This window comes from Pygoscelis adeliae, unplaced genomic scaffold, assembly GCF_000699105.1.
Source record: "Pygoscelis adeliae isolate BGI_AS28 unplaced genomic scaffold, ASM69910v1 Scaffold226, whole genome shotgun sequence".
NCBI classification, from domain to species: Eukaryota; Metazoa; Chordata; class Aves; order Sphenisciformes; family Spheniscidae; genus Pygoscelis; species Pygoscelis adeliae.
Window position 1 is genome coordinate 465,306 of NW_008824983.1, and position 19,507 is coordinate 484,812.

Here is a 19,507-nt window from a genome sequence, read left to right on the forward strand (position 1 = left end):
GGCGCTGGGCTGCGCGGCCGCGGCGCTGATCCCCGCGGCTGACGTGAAGGTGGAGGTGCTGCAGAAGCCGTTCCTCTGCCACAGGAGGACCAAGTGGGGGGGCATGATGCTGGTTCACTACGAGGGCTACTTGGAGAGGGACGGCTCCATGTTTCACTCCACGTAAGTAGCTCGCCCCGGGCGGCGCGCCTTCGGGCGGGCTGGTGGGTAAGCTTGCGCGGGGAAATGCATCTGTATATGTGTCTTAATGTAGGTGATCACCTAATGTAGGCGACTTCCTAAATGTGGACCCCTTACAGTGGCCCGCAATCCATCTGCGAAATAGCTCTCTGAGGAGTGTTGAGGGCGGGTGGCTTTTTACTTTGTTTTTGCAACTACCCCTCCCTCCAGAAACGCCCAAAACTTGAGTTTACCTGTGTGCAAGGAAACAAAAGCAATGAATGCGTGTTCATAGCGTGCCCTAGATTTTATTTGTTACTGAATTAAAATAGCTTAAATAACGCTGCACAGACTTGTGTCTGGGACCCTTTTCATCGCCGCTTATTTTCAGAAAGTTTGGTTTGCCTTTATACTTCGACAGTTTAGGAAGCACTGATTCACAACGCTGTTGAAGATGAACACCAACAGTAAGCTTATCTCCTTTCCCTCTGCCAGATTGACGCTATAAAATAAATCTTATTTAGCTTTTGTTTTCTTGTTAGTCTGTAGAAAGTAGAGCCGTGTGGTATTTGTTAAAAGATGGGGATGTTAGGCATCCTCTTCTGCAATTCAGACACAGGTTCTGGTATATGATCTCAGCGGTTTAATAAGTCTTCTGCTATGCATGGATTTGTCTGGTTTCTAAAGCAAACTTCTAGGGTAGAAATCTGCCTCTAATTTTAAAAAACAAACGTTATATATATCCTTACACTACTGGCAGCACAATGATACCTTTTCGTTACTGAAACGGCATATTCTTCACCTGCCCCTGACCAGACGAATCAACATACCAGAGCCACAGTAATGCAAGCAGGAGGAAGAGCCAGAAATTCGAGGGAGTCTGCTAAGAGCCTGCAACGACTTGCTAATGTTGCCTTTCCTATAAAACATCAACGATGTGCTAATAGTGGGAGACAGCAAAATGCTCGAGTATCTGTAGGCTATGTCTGAAGTCTACTTTTGTGGAACATATTAAAAAAAAAAAAAGAAAGACAATGTTTTGCATATTTATGCTCTTGCAGACGATTTAAACTAAAATCTCACTAATTTTCTCTTGTAGTTAACCTGCCTCTCTAAAAGGAGTTCTAGTGACACTCTTTAAGTTTTTGCTGCTGACTAACTTCTGTAAGTGCTCTGTTTTCTTCTTAAGCACCTTTCCTGCATGACTAGTAAATCGAGCTTTTAAAATTCTGTGTCTTTCAGTAGAGTGAAAGTAGTCCGGGTGTACCACCTGGTTAAATTGGAAAAGGGGCTTGTCTGCCTATTTTAAACTTGAATGTTTTGCATGCATTTTTTTCTGTTTTTCTAGACTATCTCTTGTGTAGTTGTTTTTTTTTCCTAATGGCTTTTTTTGGAAGAGATGTGGCTGATTTTTTCTAAGCATTTTATAAGGTATATTGTAATCATGACCAAGCTGGTTCTTGATTTGCAGTTTACCAAAGAATACGCATGGCCTTGAATGTAGACTTTTTTTAAAGTAGAAATGCCTTTCTGGTCTGATCAGTTTCAAAGTCAAAATAGGTGATCAGGGAAGTGAAGGTGTGGGGATCCAGGTTGCTGAGTGTTGTCATATACACACCATGTAGATGTTGTTTTATTTTTTTCCACTTCTTAAGGAACCTTGTCATGCAAGGCATAAGTTTTAAAGACTTTAAAAGTCTAGGTCTTTCATTTAAGAAATGCCAAGGTGCCAAATAGCGGTGTGTTTTTAATTATATATCTATGCTGTGAGCATCTTCCATCTGCTTCGTGTGCAGAATATTTATGGAACTTGCTGTCTACAGACTAAGTGGTTTATTCCATTCTTTTCCAGTCACAAGCATAACAATGGTCAACCTATGTGGTTTACACTTGGCATAAGGGAAGCTATCAAAGGATGGGACAAAGGTTTGAAGGACATGTGTGTGGGAGAGAAGCGGAAGCTAACTATTCCACCAGCCCTTGCTTATGGAAAAGAAGGGAAAGGTAAAACACCTGAAGTCCTTCCCATACTTTAATTGTCTTTAATCTCTCTATTTTACTGTTCTTGGTCTAAGAGGTTAGCAGGCTTTCAAGCTTTCCAGGCTGATTCCATTAAATAAGAAAAATTGATGGCGTCAGGTGCTCTTCTCACAAATTTGTTTTCTGCAGAAATAACCATTAAGTGGTTAGGTGGTGAATGCAGGAAAAAATAGGAATTGATGGTAGCTGCTGTGCTGTATGCTCTGAGTGTCTTTTCTGTTAGTGCTGTGCTGTGCTCAACAGTGCTCTGCTTTTTTTTTCCTTTCCTTTTTACAGTCAAGCTGGAAGTGGTTGCTTAGGTAACTTTTAGGCTTTTTGGCTGTTGCATCTGTGTTTGTGGTAATACTTCATGAATGTGCATGTGCAAGCCTTGTTCTTGTTTGCAGGCTTCTTTTAGAACCTGAATAATTTCCCTGTACTGCTGCCCTGCCAGTTCTTAGCTGATACAGTGAAAAGTCACTGTTTGTTTCCATATAGGGACATTTAATTCTTTTCCTCTTTTAGCTATTTTCAGTTTGGGCAGTGGTCCCTGTTATCCACAGTAGGATATGCTGGTACATGGGCAGTCATGCTGGCATCCGCTGATAATGTACTGAATGATGTACAGACAGATAAAAACATTGTAATGTTTTCTCAACCTGTCTACTACTGATGGTGTTTGGGCATTTTCCTTTCAAACATTTCCAGATTCCTATTTTAATGGGAGGGCCAGATCTGCAATTTGCAGTTAAATGAGTGACAGTTTTTGAAAGATGCAGGAAGGTTACTTTTTCTGCTTATGGGGTTTGTTTTAGTTAACTTTTTTTGAGCAATTATTAGAATATTTTTGTCATGACAACAGTTATCACAAATGACCTAAGGTAATGCAAGGTTTCAAAGCAGAAAGGATAAATGTCTTGGAACATATAATCCTTCCTGCTACTGTCCTCTCCCATTAATCTAAGACCGTTTTAAGAATGAGTGTTTACATGTCTGTATCTTCTGGCAAGTAGGACTGAACATAGGCTAAGTAGTACTCCATACATACAAGCATATTCCATACCCTCCTTTCTTGAAAGTATCCTTTTAAAACATTATTTCTAGAAGGCCGTGGTTTGGAGTTCAAGAGATAGTATTAGAAGTAATCACGTTTCTAGTAGAGAACAGGGAACTTGTGGCGGTCAGTTAGTCGACCATATGCAGGGCACAGCTGTAAACTTCTCCACAAAAAGATACTAAATGTTGCAGCGCTCACATAGTCATCACAGGCCTAATTGCCTTGATTAATATGTAAAGCACTACAGTTGTTCTTCAAAGACTTGGAAGCTTCACCTCTGTGTTTAGTGCAAGGCTGAACAAGTAAACACTGCTAGCTGCTGTAAGAAATTACTTGCTTTAGGAAAACTTCGAAGTATTTGAACATAATTATGTTGCTATCTTCACATGATGCCCTTGAAGACAAAATTATTCCATGTTCTTCACGCTTTCCTCTGAATGCACATAATTTCACTAGCCTCCCACCTGGTCCCTTGCTTGCTGTCTGACTTGAATGATGAGTCAGATGCCTTTTTCTGTAACACTCTGGAAAAATTACCTGTGTTCCAGACTCTAAGCAGGTCACCGTGCCCTGTATTTCCAGAAGTTTCTGCACATTTATTCATCCCAGAAATGTACAAGCCCATTTGTCGCTGCAGCTCAGGGTGTATTTAACACCATAGCTCCAAAATAGTAGGTGTGGATTAGTTTTTTTCCCCTATCTTCTTAAGGCACAGGAATATTTTCTTGGGGTGCTGCCATCCAATATAGAAATATATTTGGTCCTATTCAGCCTCTCTATATATAAGGAGCAAAGTGTTGTGCTAGAAGGTCTTTGACAGTAGCTTCAGCCATCAGCGTGAAGGCATATCACACCATTGTAAAAGCCAATGCCTGATAAACTGAAATTCGGGGGGGGAGGGGATGGTCTTTGGCACTATTAGGAAATTACCAGTCTGTTCACCTGCATCAAAAATGGAATGATGCCAACACGTCTTTTTAGCAGATTTATATGCTTAGCTTCTGCTGTGTGTTTGGAAATAGCTCAGTGCTTTGTGTGACAGTCCAGAGACAGCTATGGGATACTGACAGCATTGCTGCCCTTCTGTCATTCTCTGCAAGAAGAGTTTTTCCAGTGGCAGAATAGCAGGTACAAGGTGTCAATTGGCAGTGGAGAGGAATTTGGAGACTGGTGGGGTTATGGCATATCAGGGGGACTGATCTCTACCTTCTTGCTACCCTGTCCATCTATCTTGGCTGTATGTTGCAGTAGTGGCCACCTGGCTGGCTGTACCGTCTCCTTCACTGTTTTGCACTAGCACTCTATCTGGCTCTGACCATGAAAAAAAGATTCAAGAACGTTGTCTCACAACCCTGTGATGACGATAGCTGAATATGAGCTCACATCAACATACACTAGTCAAAACTAGTTGCATCTAAAGTTGCATATGTGCTGTAAGGGCTGCTCAGGGTCCAGGCTACGCTCTGAAATAGTTACACTTATCACCGTTACAGATACTTACCCTTGTTAGTTCAAATTGCAGGATGCTTTGAAAGTAGTAGGATTACTGGAACATTGCTCTGACACATATGGCTTTTGTATGGCACTGAGTATGTAGTTGTTTTTAACCTTTCTCCATGTTTACCATTTTGGGCAGGAAAAATTCCACCTGAGAGCACACTGATTTTCAACATTGACCTTCTAGAAATTAGGAATGGACCAAGATCTCATGAGTCATTCCAAGAGATGGATCTTAACGATGACTGGAAACTGTCCAAGCAAGAGGTGAGTAGGTTGCCCTTCTTGTGAGCAAACCTAACAGGATGAGATAGTGGAAAGGGAAAGATAAGCTTAACTTGATCCTGTTAGGGAAGTATCTAAACACAAGTTAGATTTTAGCTACTACTGTGCACAGAGCAACCTGCAAGCAGAATACACGCTATTTAAGAGTGGTTAAAGCAATTATTTATTGGGCAATGCGCAGTATGGGTAACTAGGACTAATGAGTTGTTAGCATAACTACTGGACTGATATGCTCATCATGAATGGTAAGACACCCAAAAAGTTACTGCTGGCCAGGTGGTCGTTAGTCATGTGGGGAAGGGCGAGTCTCTGTTCTTCCCTGGAGATGAGAAGAGCTCAGCCTAGAGAAGAGAAGGCTTTAGGGAGACCTTATTGCAGCCTCTCAGTACTTAAAGGGGGCTTATAAAAAAGATGGCGGCAAACTTTTTAGCAGGGCCTGTTGTGACAGGACAAGGGGGAATGGCTTTAAACTAAAGGGGGGTAGATTTAGACTAGATAGAAGGAAGACATTTTTTATGCTGAGGGTGGTGAAACACTGGCACAGGTTGCCCAGAGAGGTGGTGGATGCCCCATCCCTGGAAGCATTCCAGGTCAGGTTGGACGGGGCTCTGAGCAACCTGATCTAGTTGAAGATGTCCCTGCCCATGGCAGGGGGTTTGGACTAGATGACCTTTAGAGGTCCCTTCCAACCCAAACTATTCTATGATTCTATGACTTTCAATGTTGCTGCCTTCCAATTCTCTGCTTTTCTTGCCTTTGGAGTTTTATGCCTTTTTGTGTTGGTATCTTCCCTGCTGAATGCTCTTAAACTACTATTCCTGGCTCAACAATTAAGCTCCTGTCTGTGCTTTGCCTTTCTTGCACGGCTTCAGTTCATATACTTTCTTAGACCTCAACAATAGATTTTTTTTTCCAGTAAAACTAAGCCACGGGTGCATATCTATGCTGCACCACGCTGAGCCTTGGATCCCAGCGGAACTGCTGGACTGGGCGTTCAAAAACAGCCTCGGTAAGCTGAGGCATAGGCATGTGACCGATGTGTGCCCCACACTTATGGGAGACTGGGATAAAGTAAAAAATCTTAGAAATAAAACCAGACTTAAGCGCTTTTTGGAGTTAGTTGCTGATTTACTAATAAACTGGAATTAGAAATTTCTTCTGCTGTAGAAGAATGCTTCTTCATAGCATTCACTGTCTGAAGGACATTTATTCAGCATTATTCACCTTCTGTTTGCCTCTTATTTTTAGTCTTCTGCTTTTCTGATGTGCGGAAGTCATCCATGAGAAGTTAGGATAAACCACTGCATTCTTTTTGATTTGGGGCTGGTACAGTTTGCTAGACCCAAAAGACTAATCTTTTATACTGTGCATCAGACAGACAGTGTCAGTGTCTGTGTATTAAAAATATAAGCAATGAACCTAACAAATACCAGAATGTGAAATGAATAAAACAGACCTGAAACAGGCCCATTTATCTTACTGCTAATAGTCCACTGTTACAGTTCTTGTTATGTAGGTGGTATCTGTTTAACAGGTCGGTATGTTGGTATTGATATTCTTGTCGAAGGCTCTGCAATTTAGAACACTCAAGATCTCAATAGTTAAACACTAAACTCAGTAAAAATAATCTGATGTTGTTTAAAACACTGCTTACCATTAGTAACTAGCTTAGTGTAAATAACTGTTCCAGTAGCCTGTTTAAAAGCTACCTTGAATCTTTGTCCTTCAGAATTTTGAGATGTCTAGAAATAAATCTTTATTAATGTAATTCCCATTAGAGCAGCAAATGCTGAGGTTGTGGACACATTTCTGTATATATTTGGGGCGGCTGTTTACATCTACTGGTTTGTCAAAATGCTAGGATGTGAAAAAGCTGTTTGGGTCTCTGACCAATTGGTAGCTAATAACTTCTGCCTAACTACTTATACTGTATTGTATAGACATCAGATGACAGGTTTTCCTGGGTCACTTTTCAGTCAGATACCATAAGGGTACGGCAATTGATTTGCTAGGTTTACTGTCGCTTATATAACTAAAGTGTCTTTCATCACTGAACAAGGCTGCAGAATCGGACAAGTATTACTGTGGCAGTGGCATAGGAAGGAAGGTATCTATTGTCTAATACGACCATCCTGAACATAGTGGCCCCCTCTTACACTACAGTAATCAATTCTTTCATAAGCCTAAAAACATTAACTCTCACCTTTTGTCTAATAGGTGAAAATTTACTTGAAGAAAGAATTTGAAAAGCATGGAGCAGTGGTAAATGACACCCAGCATGATGCTTTGGTTGAAGATATATTTGATAAAGAAGATGAAGACAGTGATGGGTTTATATCTGCAAGGGAATTTACGTACAAGCATGATGAGCTGTAGAAAAGGGTGGCATAATTTTTTTGACACAAATGGCAGTGACTTAGACTGTCTGGTTCTCTTGTCATCTTAATTCTGTGTTTTGGAGTTGACAGCTGCTGTTGGCAAAGAAACACTCTGTTTATGTAAAAGAGAATTTCTGTTCGTTATGTACAAATGTTTTAAACTATTTTAAAGTATGAAAATTTACCTCCTTTTATGCAGCAAAGACTTGCACATCAGTGTTTTTTAAATTTTGTATTAACTTATTTTTCAGAAATGAAACAACCTTTCCAGTTATCAAACATTGTGAAAATCAAAATCTGGTTCAGTGCCTTTCTGTGATTTGTTTGCGTGTTAAGATCACTTTCAGCGACTCCTTTATGTATAACTTCTAGTCTGTGGCTTAATTACTTGACCTTCCTTGTGTGTCACTCCTTGAAGAGCAGTGTGCTGACCTTGCTTTTTTTCCTGCAGATTTTTAAAAGATGTGCTAGAAGGCATCAGCATGTCTTTATACAGCTGAAAAATTGATAAAAAGGTGAATGAGAAGAATGACTACCCTGTGCTGATTTTGCTCTTCTAAAGGGAGAGTGTTACCAACCATGCCAATAATTGTCTGCATTTTTCTTTAAATTATGTGACCAAAGTAGTTTATTGTCAGACTTCCACTTTTAATGTCAGCAACATTCTAGGAAATGTCTATAATTTGGAAAATAGCAAGTTATGCTGCAGTGCAGAAGTGGTGTCCTTTACATATAAACATACGGTTGTTTTGAAACTTGGAGCTTGCATTCATGAAGAAAGATCATACCTTTTTCCTTCCAAGTTTTGAGGGAGATCTTGGGCAAAATGTTACAAGTCTGATGTTTTTACCATTTGCAGAAGGGAAACCGACAGGAGGATCAGTATGGCCTGAAGAAGAATTTGCATTGGCCTGCCTGCATTGCTACTGCCTGAGTTGCAGAACTTCTTTCATCATTGTCCTTTTGCAGTATTTTCAAAAGTAGCACACAAGTGATGTGAATTTTAAATAATAAAGTGACTTTTTTTAGAAAAGTAGAGGCATGAGGTAAATGTTATGGTGCTGTGTCTTTACAGAGCTGGAGGCCATGAGGATTTCAATTCTTACTTTGTGTTTGTTTGAACTCTTTCTGGAGAGGAAGAAACATGTAGCAATCGTCTGTGGGCTCTTAAATGAGAGGGCAAGGTATCTCAGGGAAGGAATTAGTCTGTATTCTGGCACCACTAGCATGGGTCTCCGAACACAGGTTTTTTACTTGAAAAAAGTTGCTCCAGGCTACGTAGGAACACAAAGCAAGTCCAGTTGTATGAAACAGATTGCTGCATTGTACTAATCCTTAACTATTGCCAAGTGAGACTCTATGTTCAAGGTTCTCAATGCTGTAGATGAGCTAGATGTTTTCCCTGCCACCTAGTGTTGTAGTAAGTATTAGAAGACTACTTTGTTAAACAGAGTTCAGCTGCATATGAACATTACAGATTGTCGATAGCAACTGTTTTGGGGAAAAAAAGTATAAGTGAAGGTATGCAGTGGTGGGGTTTTTTGTTGGTGTTTTTTTTTTATTCCTTCCAGGATCTGACATTTTGTGGCTGATGGCCTACGTTCATACAAAATTGTAGCCACATATTTTGATTTCAGTAACCTTTAGGTCTTTTTCCTCAATGATGCCATCTAGTTTTCTTGAACCTATTTATACTTTTGCTTCCATAATGTTCTACAGCTTTAAGTTTCACAGTAGAATAGCATAAGAAAATACTTCCCTTTGTTTTTAGGCTTGTTACCTGTCCTGATTCTTGCATTGTGAAGAAATAATGAGTAATCATTACCTATCTAGCTCTTCTTACCGGTCATGATTTTGCATATTGATATTTTTTTCTCATCGCTTATGAAAATTAAGCTTGCCTGACTTCAGCTCTCCCAAGGTTGCTTGCATGTTCTGTGCTGGGTGTCTTGATTTCCCCTACAGTCACCAGAGCAGTAGGCACTTGGGGCAACTCAGCACATTTATGTTGTTCGTGTTGTATTGGGATAGATGCCTTATCAAATGTTTCCCCTCTTTCTTCACTGACTACATGGGGAGCCTAGGCAATTAGCATAGCCTAGGCCGAGAAGGGGCTAATAGGATATGAGGTTGACCCTTAAGGCAATCTTGCCGGGGATGTGGGAACTGGCAGGTACTCAACCAACCAAATGGGAAATCCTGTTTGTGTGTGTGCTGCTGGGAAGAGTAGAACTGAGACTTGCATTGGGTCTGTCAGGGTTTTAGATGTTTGTTTGCAGTGTTTAGCATGTTCTCTGAAAATCTGGCAGGGGAATGAAAGCATAAAAGCATGAAATAAAACTTGGCCGAGATTACTGACCAAATATACAAAAAGTTATGCTTAAATAATGGGGTGGCAGTGTATGCCTTCAGTAAGGGCCAACTGTTGTTTCATTTGTATTAAACAGGAGTTTGGAGTCAGTGAATGCTGTGAAATGTACATATGCATTATCTTCTACCTGGATTTTTAAAGCATTTCATAAAAATAACTTTCAGTGAACATGTACTGTAGTTAATTTGTTAATGCCAGCACAGTATTAAAGCTGCAGGACCAATACGCTTTATTTGGTGGTGTGTATAGGTTTATGCCAGATGAGTGGATGGTTTTTGTTCTTGGTGCTTTTCTTGGTAGCTGTGTTTAAATTTCTGGAATTGAACTGAAAAAAATTTTCAAAAGTGCAGAATCAGCAGCAGATGTGAGAAGCCACTTCAACTTTATTATCGTTTGCTATCATTGAAGTCCTTCTGTGAAGATGAAGGGATTTCTTAGGTAGAAATAGCACTGCCTGTCTTAAGCAGATGCAATTGAGGCTGTTAGTCCACAGGGCGTACTGCTGCAGTGCCAGCAGAAGCCAGCTAGCTACCTGCAGGAGAACAGGCAGGCAGCTGCCTGTCCTCTGAGGAGAGAAGGAATATTGGAACTTCAGTGGCACTTGGCAACATTTTGGCTGGCTTATGTGTGAAGTGCAAGGTGTATTTCCCGTGAAGGAACAAACCCTCGCTGCTTGTCTGCGAAATGCAGCACCTGAAAAAGTGGAGAGGGCTCAAAACGTGAGCGCGTATCAGATCGTTCCGCCTGCAGCTTCTAGCCGCCTTCACACATTTCTTGTTGTTTTGTGGTTATATAGGAAAATGGTTTTTAGAATGGCAGCCTGTCATTCAGAGCCACTACCCAGCAATTACAGTGGAAGTTGCTGCCTTCTGTAGGTACAGAAGCAGCCTTCGGAGCTCGCTTTATTTGAAAATTCTTGATATGCGATGCAGTGACACAAGAAAGCTTTTGGCAAAGCTTCAGGAATGGTGCGTATAGTCTGAAATGTTTTTTAAAGCTTTCTTCCTTGAGATCAACTGACAAGGCAAACAGTGTTGAAAATGAAGGAATCACTTTATTGGGTTTTAAATCTTTGCTTTTCAGGACATTATGTCCTTGTGCTGCCAGCAACGTCCCCAGTATAGAGGTTTTAGTGAGTACTATATGTGACAGTCATAAAACTGCAGTTTTAAGTACATATTGAACAAACGGCTACCATAGTTTCTTCTTCATGACATTTTGAACAAAAGTGATCCATAGCATGTTTCCTGAGTACTTCAGTGTAAAAATAGGTGGTACAGGTCAGCCTTTAAATTACAATTGTCTTTGTATGTGCTCCCCACACCCCATTGTTTCTGCTGTGAGATACAAGGTGGTCTATCCCTCGATCCAGAAATCCCAGTTTCAGATGGCAGGTGAGTATCAGTGGGATGGGGAGAGCTCATTGCTTTGGGGCAAAAAAAAGGAAAAGGAGCAAAGCTAGGGGAAATGTGGTGAGAGAGAGTGGAAGTACGCGGGGTGATGTGAGAAATGCAAAAGATTTTGTTTCCTAGATCCTTTGGCATCTCCTTACTTGGCAGAAAGAACACTGGCAGCCACTGATGTAGGTACTGCAAATAATAAGGCTGGTTCCTGATCTTTGTTTAGAAATCACTGCTTCAGCCAGTTTCTATATGGATTTTTACTCTTAACTCACACTTCCAAGGTCCATAGAAGAATATTCAGAATAGGTGTGTTGAGTTTGACTGCTTCTTAAAAATGCATCAGCCTCATCATAGAGCTTTTGCAAAACCCACAAAAAAACCAAAACCCTTCATATATCTTCAACACTGAATTGTTTTTGGTAACAGGAAATCAACTCAAAACAAACTGCTTATATTTGTATAATCCTGGATAATTTTAGCCTCTCCTGAAAGTTAATCGTAATGCTTACATTCTGTGCCCTAGTTTTCTCCTGCTACATAGGAAAAACACCTCTCTGACAAAATAAGGGTCGGTCTTTAGCTATTCTGCTTCTGTTTTCATGCTTGTACCTGATTATGTCAACAGCTTCGCACAAGAAATGTAATTGAGAAGCTCAGTAGGAAGCTATGTATCTGTTACAGGGACAAGGACCTTCATTATCAGCTCTCCCAGCCTGGAGGGGATTCAGATGGCTCCTCCTGAATCACATTTCTTCCTTCTAGGAGGTTCTGTTCCAAAAGCAGGCTGGTTTAGCTAAGGGTTACACCCAGTTAGGAGCCATGTGGTATTCCTCTTCTCTTGAGTGATGTTAAAAAAAAAAAAAAAGTAGGAGCTTGGTGTAGCTGAGGAATTTTCCACGAAGGTAGATGACAGTTTGAAACATGTCAGGTAAGTAATTTTGTGCAACGTTTCTGAAGGCCATGTTCCTGATGGAGGGCTGGAGTTTGTCCACAGGGATAGTATTTTTTCTTTTCTTTTTCCTTTTTTTTTTTGCTTATAACTGCTCTGCATCTCCATTAGGTAAACCATGAACAAACCCACTTTTAAAATATTAGGATCTGACTGCAGAAATCTAGTGTAGCCAACTCTCCAGAGCTCCCCAAATCCCGGTTACGTTTTCCTCTAAAAAATCTGAGGCTGATGCTAACTACCATGCAGAGCTGCTCTTCATATTAGATACAATGCTTCTAATTTCTAGTTTGTGTCACAACCTGCTTAAGGAGATTAAATGATGCAGGATAATTGATTCTTCATCTGGGAGTCAGACTGCAAGCATTAAATCAATCCTGTCCCCTTATATTTTATTACCACTGAAATTTCTTTAAAGCAGCTGATGTTTCCTCTTCTGCCTCTTTTCCTGAATAGTGAACTAGGTAATACCTCTTTCTGTTGCGTGCTTGGCCTGCTGTCTCTCTGGGAGTAAATAGCACGGCTTAGTTCCAGTCTCTCTAATCCACTGGGATATGCCTTTAGAGAACAGGTTTTCATTCCATAAATACAAAGCAAAATGTTCTTAGTGACCCTATGTCCCTCTCTGGGTATGGAATCTATATGGCTATAGCTAACGGACTAATCATAATTTTCTTTAAACTATGTCCTGCTGGATTTTACTCTTAGCAACACTGACCACAATGTTAGAGAGGCAAGACTGGCGATGTACCTTCCTTTTAACAGAAGGTAAGAATTTGCATGCAGTATTTCAGCCCTTATGTACCGTCATGTCCTCATTGCTATTGTCACTATTATTAGTTGGGTTAAAACCTGGGCTTAACATGGCCACATGGACATCAGGATGTAGGCTTGCGCTCTGAAATAATTCAGTGCTCTGCCTCTGCAAAACTCAGTCTGAAGCAAAGCTCCCAGACAGGTGGTGCTCAACTCGCAGCTGAGAAATGAGCACAAACTGCAATGGGAGCACGTATGGAGCAGAAATGGCCAACGCTCCTATTCATTTGGTTATTGCTAACCTGAGCCAAGTCCAGCTCACCATGGCACTCTTCTGAAACAGCCACCACCAGCCATTCACGCAGTGGTGAGGCAGTGTGAAGGCAGGCTGGTGAGGTGGGCTCTAGGACACCAATCGATGTGCTCTGCTAGACTTCTGCTGGCTTTGAACCTTCACACCTTGCTTCTTGAGCAGGCAGCTGCAGGAGGGCAGCACAGGGATGTGTCAGTGTCTCTGGACAGACTGGAGAGGCACCAGCCAAGCTTGTGCTGTCACGTCACTGCCTGGGGATAAAGCTAAGGCCAGGGTTGGAGAAAACACCAGGGGCCCTTGCACTGGGGGGAAAATAGGAGAGAAAATAGAATTGTGGAATATCTCGAGTTGGAAGGGACCTATAAGGATCATCGAGTCCGACTCCCTGCTCCTCTCAGGGCTACCTAAAACTAAACCATATGACTAAGAGTGTTGTACAGACACTCCTTGAACTCCGACAGGCTTGGGGCCGTGACCACTTCCTTGGGGAGCCTGTTCCAGCGACCGACCACCCTCTCAGTGAAGAACCTTTTCCTAGTGTCTAATCTGAACTTCCCCTGAGGCAGCTTCATTCCATTTCCTTGCGTCCCGGTCGCTAAAGAGAGGACATCAGTGCCTCCCCCTGTGCTGCCCCCCGTAAGGAAGTTGTAGACCGCGATGAGGTTGCCCCTCAGCCTTCTCTTCTCTGAGCTGAACAAAATAACAGCCAGGGGAACAGCTCTCCATACCATCCAGTTTTCTTGGCTGATATCCACAGCCAATATAAGGAAGTTTAGAAACTCCTGGGTAATTTTTTGTTGACATTTGTTTATTAAGATATGTACCTAAGGAAAAACAAGCAACCAGCACAAAACATACAATACAGTTTGAGCTTTGCTATTTTTCCCATCTCCTATTAACTACTATTTTCCAGTTGTACTTTGTGGACAAGGCCATTTATGTAAATCTGGGCTCTTTTATGAGAAAGAGATACTCAGTTGTGGATATTTTTAAAAACATATTTTTTCCATCATTTTGGAAGTACAGGAGCCAAAAGGACTTCTTGGTTTTATTTTAGTTTGAAGTATTTCTGTTATCTGAGGTCCCTTCCCACCTGCAGCTATCTACCACTTCCATGAATAAAGAAAAAGACTTAATTTTGGGGATTTTGGAGTCAGGACTCCTTAAAGTCATATTTAAAAAAAAAAAAAAAAAAAAAAGACTGCCCAAGGTTTAAGTCTCCTGAAAAGCGGAATAATGGAAAATGCTGCAGCAAAACCATCTGTAGCCTGGGAAGGACATGCCACTGCTCACAGCCCCCAGTGTATGTTGTGTATGGGAGGAGAAAAAAGGTTGCTGACACATGCGTGTAACTTTTCAAGCATACTCAGCAGACCTGTTGCTGTGGTAACTAATCAGAAGACTGTAACCTCCCCTGAATGAGTGCTATTTGCACTGCACCAGATGGCTGGTAAATCATGTAGTGGCATTTTCTGTCCCTTGTATTACTGTCCAATTTTTCTCTAAGTATGATTTAATTTGCAGCTGTGATTTAATTTGCAGGAGTTCACACATAGATTATTCAGACAGGACACACTAATATAAAGGTGCCTCAGGTATGCAGTCACTTTCATGAACTCCTGTATCACCTGCATAACACCAGAACTGTTTTTATCTTATGGATTTATGCTCAAGCTGTTGCAATTTTATGAATAATGCTGAGAAAAACTCGATGCTTGAATTCTAATATAACTTTAATAAGGGTAACTATATAGCACAGAGTTACTATAGTGCATTTCTTGCAAGACTATAGCACACTTGCGAAGAAATGCCTTTTCCAGTTCATTGGTCTGCTACAAGCATTTCTGTACAGGCAGCATCATAACAATGGAAGCATACATGAAGATTAAACAGGATCATTGCATAAGAAAGTAATGCTGTTGTCTCTGTATTTTCTGCTTCTTTGTTGTAATTGCTGGCTTATCTTCTCAGGATGACAGATTTCCTTCTTCCACCCACTTTGACTATTTATTATTATGAGTCTTAAGCTATCGTCAAGTATTTTAGCCTCATTGTCACAGGTGCTATTCTAACACACTAAAAAAGCTCCAGGCTCACGAGCTTTATAAGCCAATAATAATAAATGTGTCTTGTGATACCTTTTAGAGTTATGAAAGTAAGTATGTTGTCACAGGTTACTGTAAATTAAAACAAGGAAAATTACAAAATTTATGAAAACAAAGCAACAGACTGATGCTTTTTTGGTAAATCCAACCATTACCCCAGAAAAAGGCAACCTTTTTGAACGGGCAATGGAGCAGCTTAGTTGTGTGGTTCAGCGCTGTACCTGACAGGTTTCTAGGCGCTGAGGGTAACTGCAGCATGCGCAGAGTCCTTGTAGCATGCCGTCTTCTGTCCCTGTGGCACTGGCTAAGCAGTTGTGTTCTGCTATGTCACTTGTGCAATAGAGAAATGAATCACCTTCTGCAGTGCATGAGTAAGCGCTCGGCATCTAAGGCTGCCATTGTGCCTACAATGACATCTTATGTACAGCTGCAGCCATTTACATAGATTAATCTTCAATGGTATAATTGGATAAAGGGGCTGCAGCCAGGATTTCTCGTATCTTTTTTGTTTTGAACATTCACTGAGCCCAGCAGGTGACATCTTTACTTCACATCAGAATATTGTACCTGCCACCCTCTTCCTTTGTTATGGGCGAAGCCACCTTTAGTGTGGGAGAAGTACTCTCAACTCTCTGCTCTAATCTATATAAAAAACCCAAACTACCCGAGTACCATTGATACTGTTTGCTCTTTAGATTTGTTCTACGACATCAGCTGAACTTACTGGCCTATGGTGTAACTATTATTATTATTTGGGGCTCACAGGGTTTTTCAACATTACTAACTCTTCTGTATGTAAGAAGTTTTTTGTTCCTGTAGCTCATTGTAAGAGGAATCATTTAAGTTTAGTGGGATGCCTTTATGGGTATAGGCTTAGAATTCTGACCTAGCAGCAACCAGGTACATTTGTTCTGTACAACCCCAGTTCATCTGATTTTTAGGTACTCCAAATCAGTGCTCCACCAGAGAGAACAAGACTAAGATGGTGGCTTGAAGTAGCAAAAATGAATACCAACAAAAGGGCTTTCTTGGCTGCACTACCCTTTCACTAAAATCTATCGTACTTTTTTTTAATATAATTTCAACAGTTTGATGGTCTTTTTTACCATCTGCATTAAGCCAGCTTCTCTCCTTCTGAACACTGTTTGCTGAGAAAACTAGTTCCATCAGTTGTATGCCTGCATGGCTGCTGTCTTGAACTTGCAGAGGAAAGTATTTTGGAAATGATGAATCAAAGATTAGTGCTGCAGTGTCTTGAGAATTTTGGGTACTAGTTCTGCTGAATAGGCTTTGATCTCCAACTAAGGAGGTGTTTAAAGAAGAACAAAAATAAACTGTAACTTAAGCTATATGTTGCTGTGTTTGCCTTTCGGTCTCTTCCTTTCACAGATAAAACATGGAAGAGAGGTTCTTTGAAATTCTCTTTTCTAAAGATGTGTCCTTCCCACTCTCCTTCTTTGATGTTGCATCCCATTGGAAACTCATCTTTTTATGGGAGAAAAAAACATTTTTTTAATATCCATAAATTCTGCTGTTACGTTATTAAAGAGGAAATAATCAATAGATAAGCATTGTGGCTTTATATTTTATTATTATTATAATTTTTTATTTTCTGTTGTTTACGCAGCAATCTCCATTCAAAGATTTCAAAGATGCAGCTGTGAGTAAATGCTCTCCCCATTTCATGTATGAGGTAATTTTATTGCTGTGAGATTTATCCAAAGCCAAGCAGCAAGCTTATGGCAGAACGACATACACCCCAGGCTCTCTTGATTCCCAGGACCATGCTCTAACCACTCATCCTTGCTGCTTTACACAGTTCATGTCAGCTTACACAGAAAGGAAGCATCAAAGATTTCTGTGTCGCCGGTATGTAATCATTCTGTAGACAGTCTAATAATTCTTAGGTAGAGTATACTCAGCCATAATCATCTCCAGTGTAATTAGAGAACAGACTTAGTCATCTAAGTGAGCATAATATGGGTAATGTAAGTGGTGTGTTGTAGGATATAATTTAAACCCCCTTTTAAATGGCACCTGCTCTTTTCATCGGCTATCTTTCTGATTCTAAGACGCAAGCTGCCTGTGATGCAGTTCATCCTTGACGTAACTCCAGAGCAAGGAATTTGGGTTATGTTCAACTGAAGTTGTTACAATTAAATTGGTATAAACTCCTCAGCTTTTCAGTAATTCAAATCACCTTTCAGTTAGATATTTTAAGGAGGAGATATCCAGCCTTTTTTCTATTGCAAAACACACTGAACTGTAATTCTGATGACAGCAAACTGATAGCAGAGGAAAACAAAGGTCTTGCTTAAAATACATAATGGAAGATCTTAGACTATGAAGGGCTCCATGTTGCTAATGATCAGCCCTGCTTTTTAATCAAAAGCATTGAGCCTAAGTAATGATTTCTAAATTAGTCCCTATTCAGGTTACAGATATACCCCCAAAAGGTGCAGATGCCACAATATTTCACATTCACTGATATTTGGACCGGGAACAGCAAATTATTTTCTCTTTTGGTTATATAATGAAGTTGCAACTTCTGGTCTGCAATTAAGTTTGACAGCAACAGTGCCCATAATTTCCGAACACATGCAGACCCATGGATCCTTCTGCTGCTTGTGGTGGTGAGAGGAAATTCTTTTTGCCGCATATGGTTCCAGGATTTTTCCTTCTAAATTTTCTTTTCATGTAGGGTCCCATATGCAGCTTCTGTCTGGCTTTTTGTTTTCTTTTGCCAGATTACTAAACTACATCTACTGATCTAATAAGCAGTGTGATAATTTAAGTGTCTTGATTCCTACGTTGTAGAAGTGCATGACGTGTAGTACTAACTGAAATTTGGACTGTCAGTGCTGTGCTTTTCGTGGCAATTGATTCCGTTAGGCTGGCTTGGCCCATGTTAATGAGTGAGGCTCCTGAAAAGAAATATGAAAAAAAGCAAATATCCTGAGGAACCCAACTCTGACCGCCAAGTTGTGCAGCACTATGGAGGACGTGCTGACAGGGTACTTTCAGGTTATTAGTTTTGCTGGCAAAAAGCATTAAAACCTGTGAAATGAGGCAATAGGTGAGAATAAACCTCTTAGACTTAGGCACAAAGCTCTTTTATAGATTCCTCTATTTTCTGTGCATTCCCCAGGTTCCACACTGTTGCACCAACCTACCATACTTGCTTCTTCCTGCTCTTACACTGAAACGCTCTAGTTTTTAACGCTCTTTGTTCTGCCTACTGGCTCATCCTTGCCTTCTGACCTCCTCCCCACCCTCCTATCTTCCCATCAGACATACTTGGCAGTCCCTTCTCCGCACTAAGTGTCTGGTCTGGGGCAGGCATTGGTGGAGCGTGCAGCAAGGTTCCTGTCCTTGAAGAGAGAGATAGAAGCGTAAAGGTGCTGCCTCACACCAGCAAACCATGTTTGTTTTCCTAAACCAGAGCCATTTAAACGGGTAGCCATAGACCTGCATGATTACAACTAGCAGTGAAACTATTTTCACCTCTCTATGGAGGCACAGGTTGTGCGCCGAGGACAGAGCACACGGCACAGCCCCATTTGGGTGGGTTTGGCAAACAGAGCAGGCCACCTACTCCACGCGCCATGGCTGAGGCATGCTGTGCTCTGCACAGGGCCTCAAAGGGACAGTCAGTGCCATCTTGCTCTGGGCCTGGCGGTGCTGGTGCTCTTGCACCCAAAGAGCTGAGAGGTCTCCAGGGGTTCAGCTGCTGGAGGGGCAGGAGCCCGCCGTGACTCTTTACACGTGGCCAGCAGAGAAGTCCTTCACTCCATCGCGAGGTCATCCCCTCAGCTTTGCAAAGTTTGGTGGACTCCTTATCCAGCGGTTTGACTGGTTAATGAGGTAGCGGTGACATTTTAAACTACCTGCTTTACTTTCTAGACTTATCCCGTGTGTGAGACAGAGGAACACAGGTTACCCATCCAATTACATGACTAGAACTGAATAGACAAGCCCCTCCTCTTCCAACACCTAACATGAAGGGTGCAGCTGTGGGGGAGGACGCGTGCACCCCTCTCCACCCACGCATGCGAAGCGTGGACGCTTCTTCTTGGCCCCATTTTCACGTCCTTGCGCTTTGATGGCCTCTGCCTTGGTGTGGCATTTGAGGGTACACCCAGCCACGCGAGGCCCCGGCGGCCACCGCCTCCCGCCTGAGGGTAGCAGGCGGCCGCCAGCAGCCCGGCACGGCGC

General features: G+C 41.5%; 1 protein-coding gene across 1 annotated transcript; it reads left to right on the plus strand.

The window, feature by feature from the left end:
* Window position 1: 1 nt before the first annotated feature.
* FKBP14 (FK506 binding protein 14, 22 kDa) lies at window positions 2-7,654 on the plus strand (the record flags this gene model as incomplete). Its single annotated transcript, XM_009325745.1, has 4 exons — window positions 2-162; window positions 2,012-2,163; window positions 4,872-4,999; window positions 7,235-7,654. Coding segments are annotated over 4 exons (600 nt in total), but the record flags the coding sequence as incomplete, so codon positions are not given.
* Window positions 7,655-19,507: the final 11,853 nt, after the last annotated feature.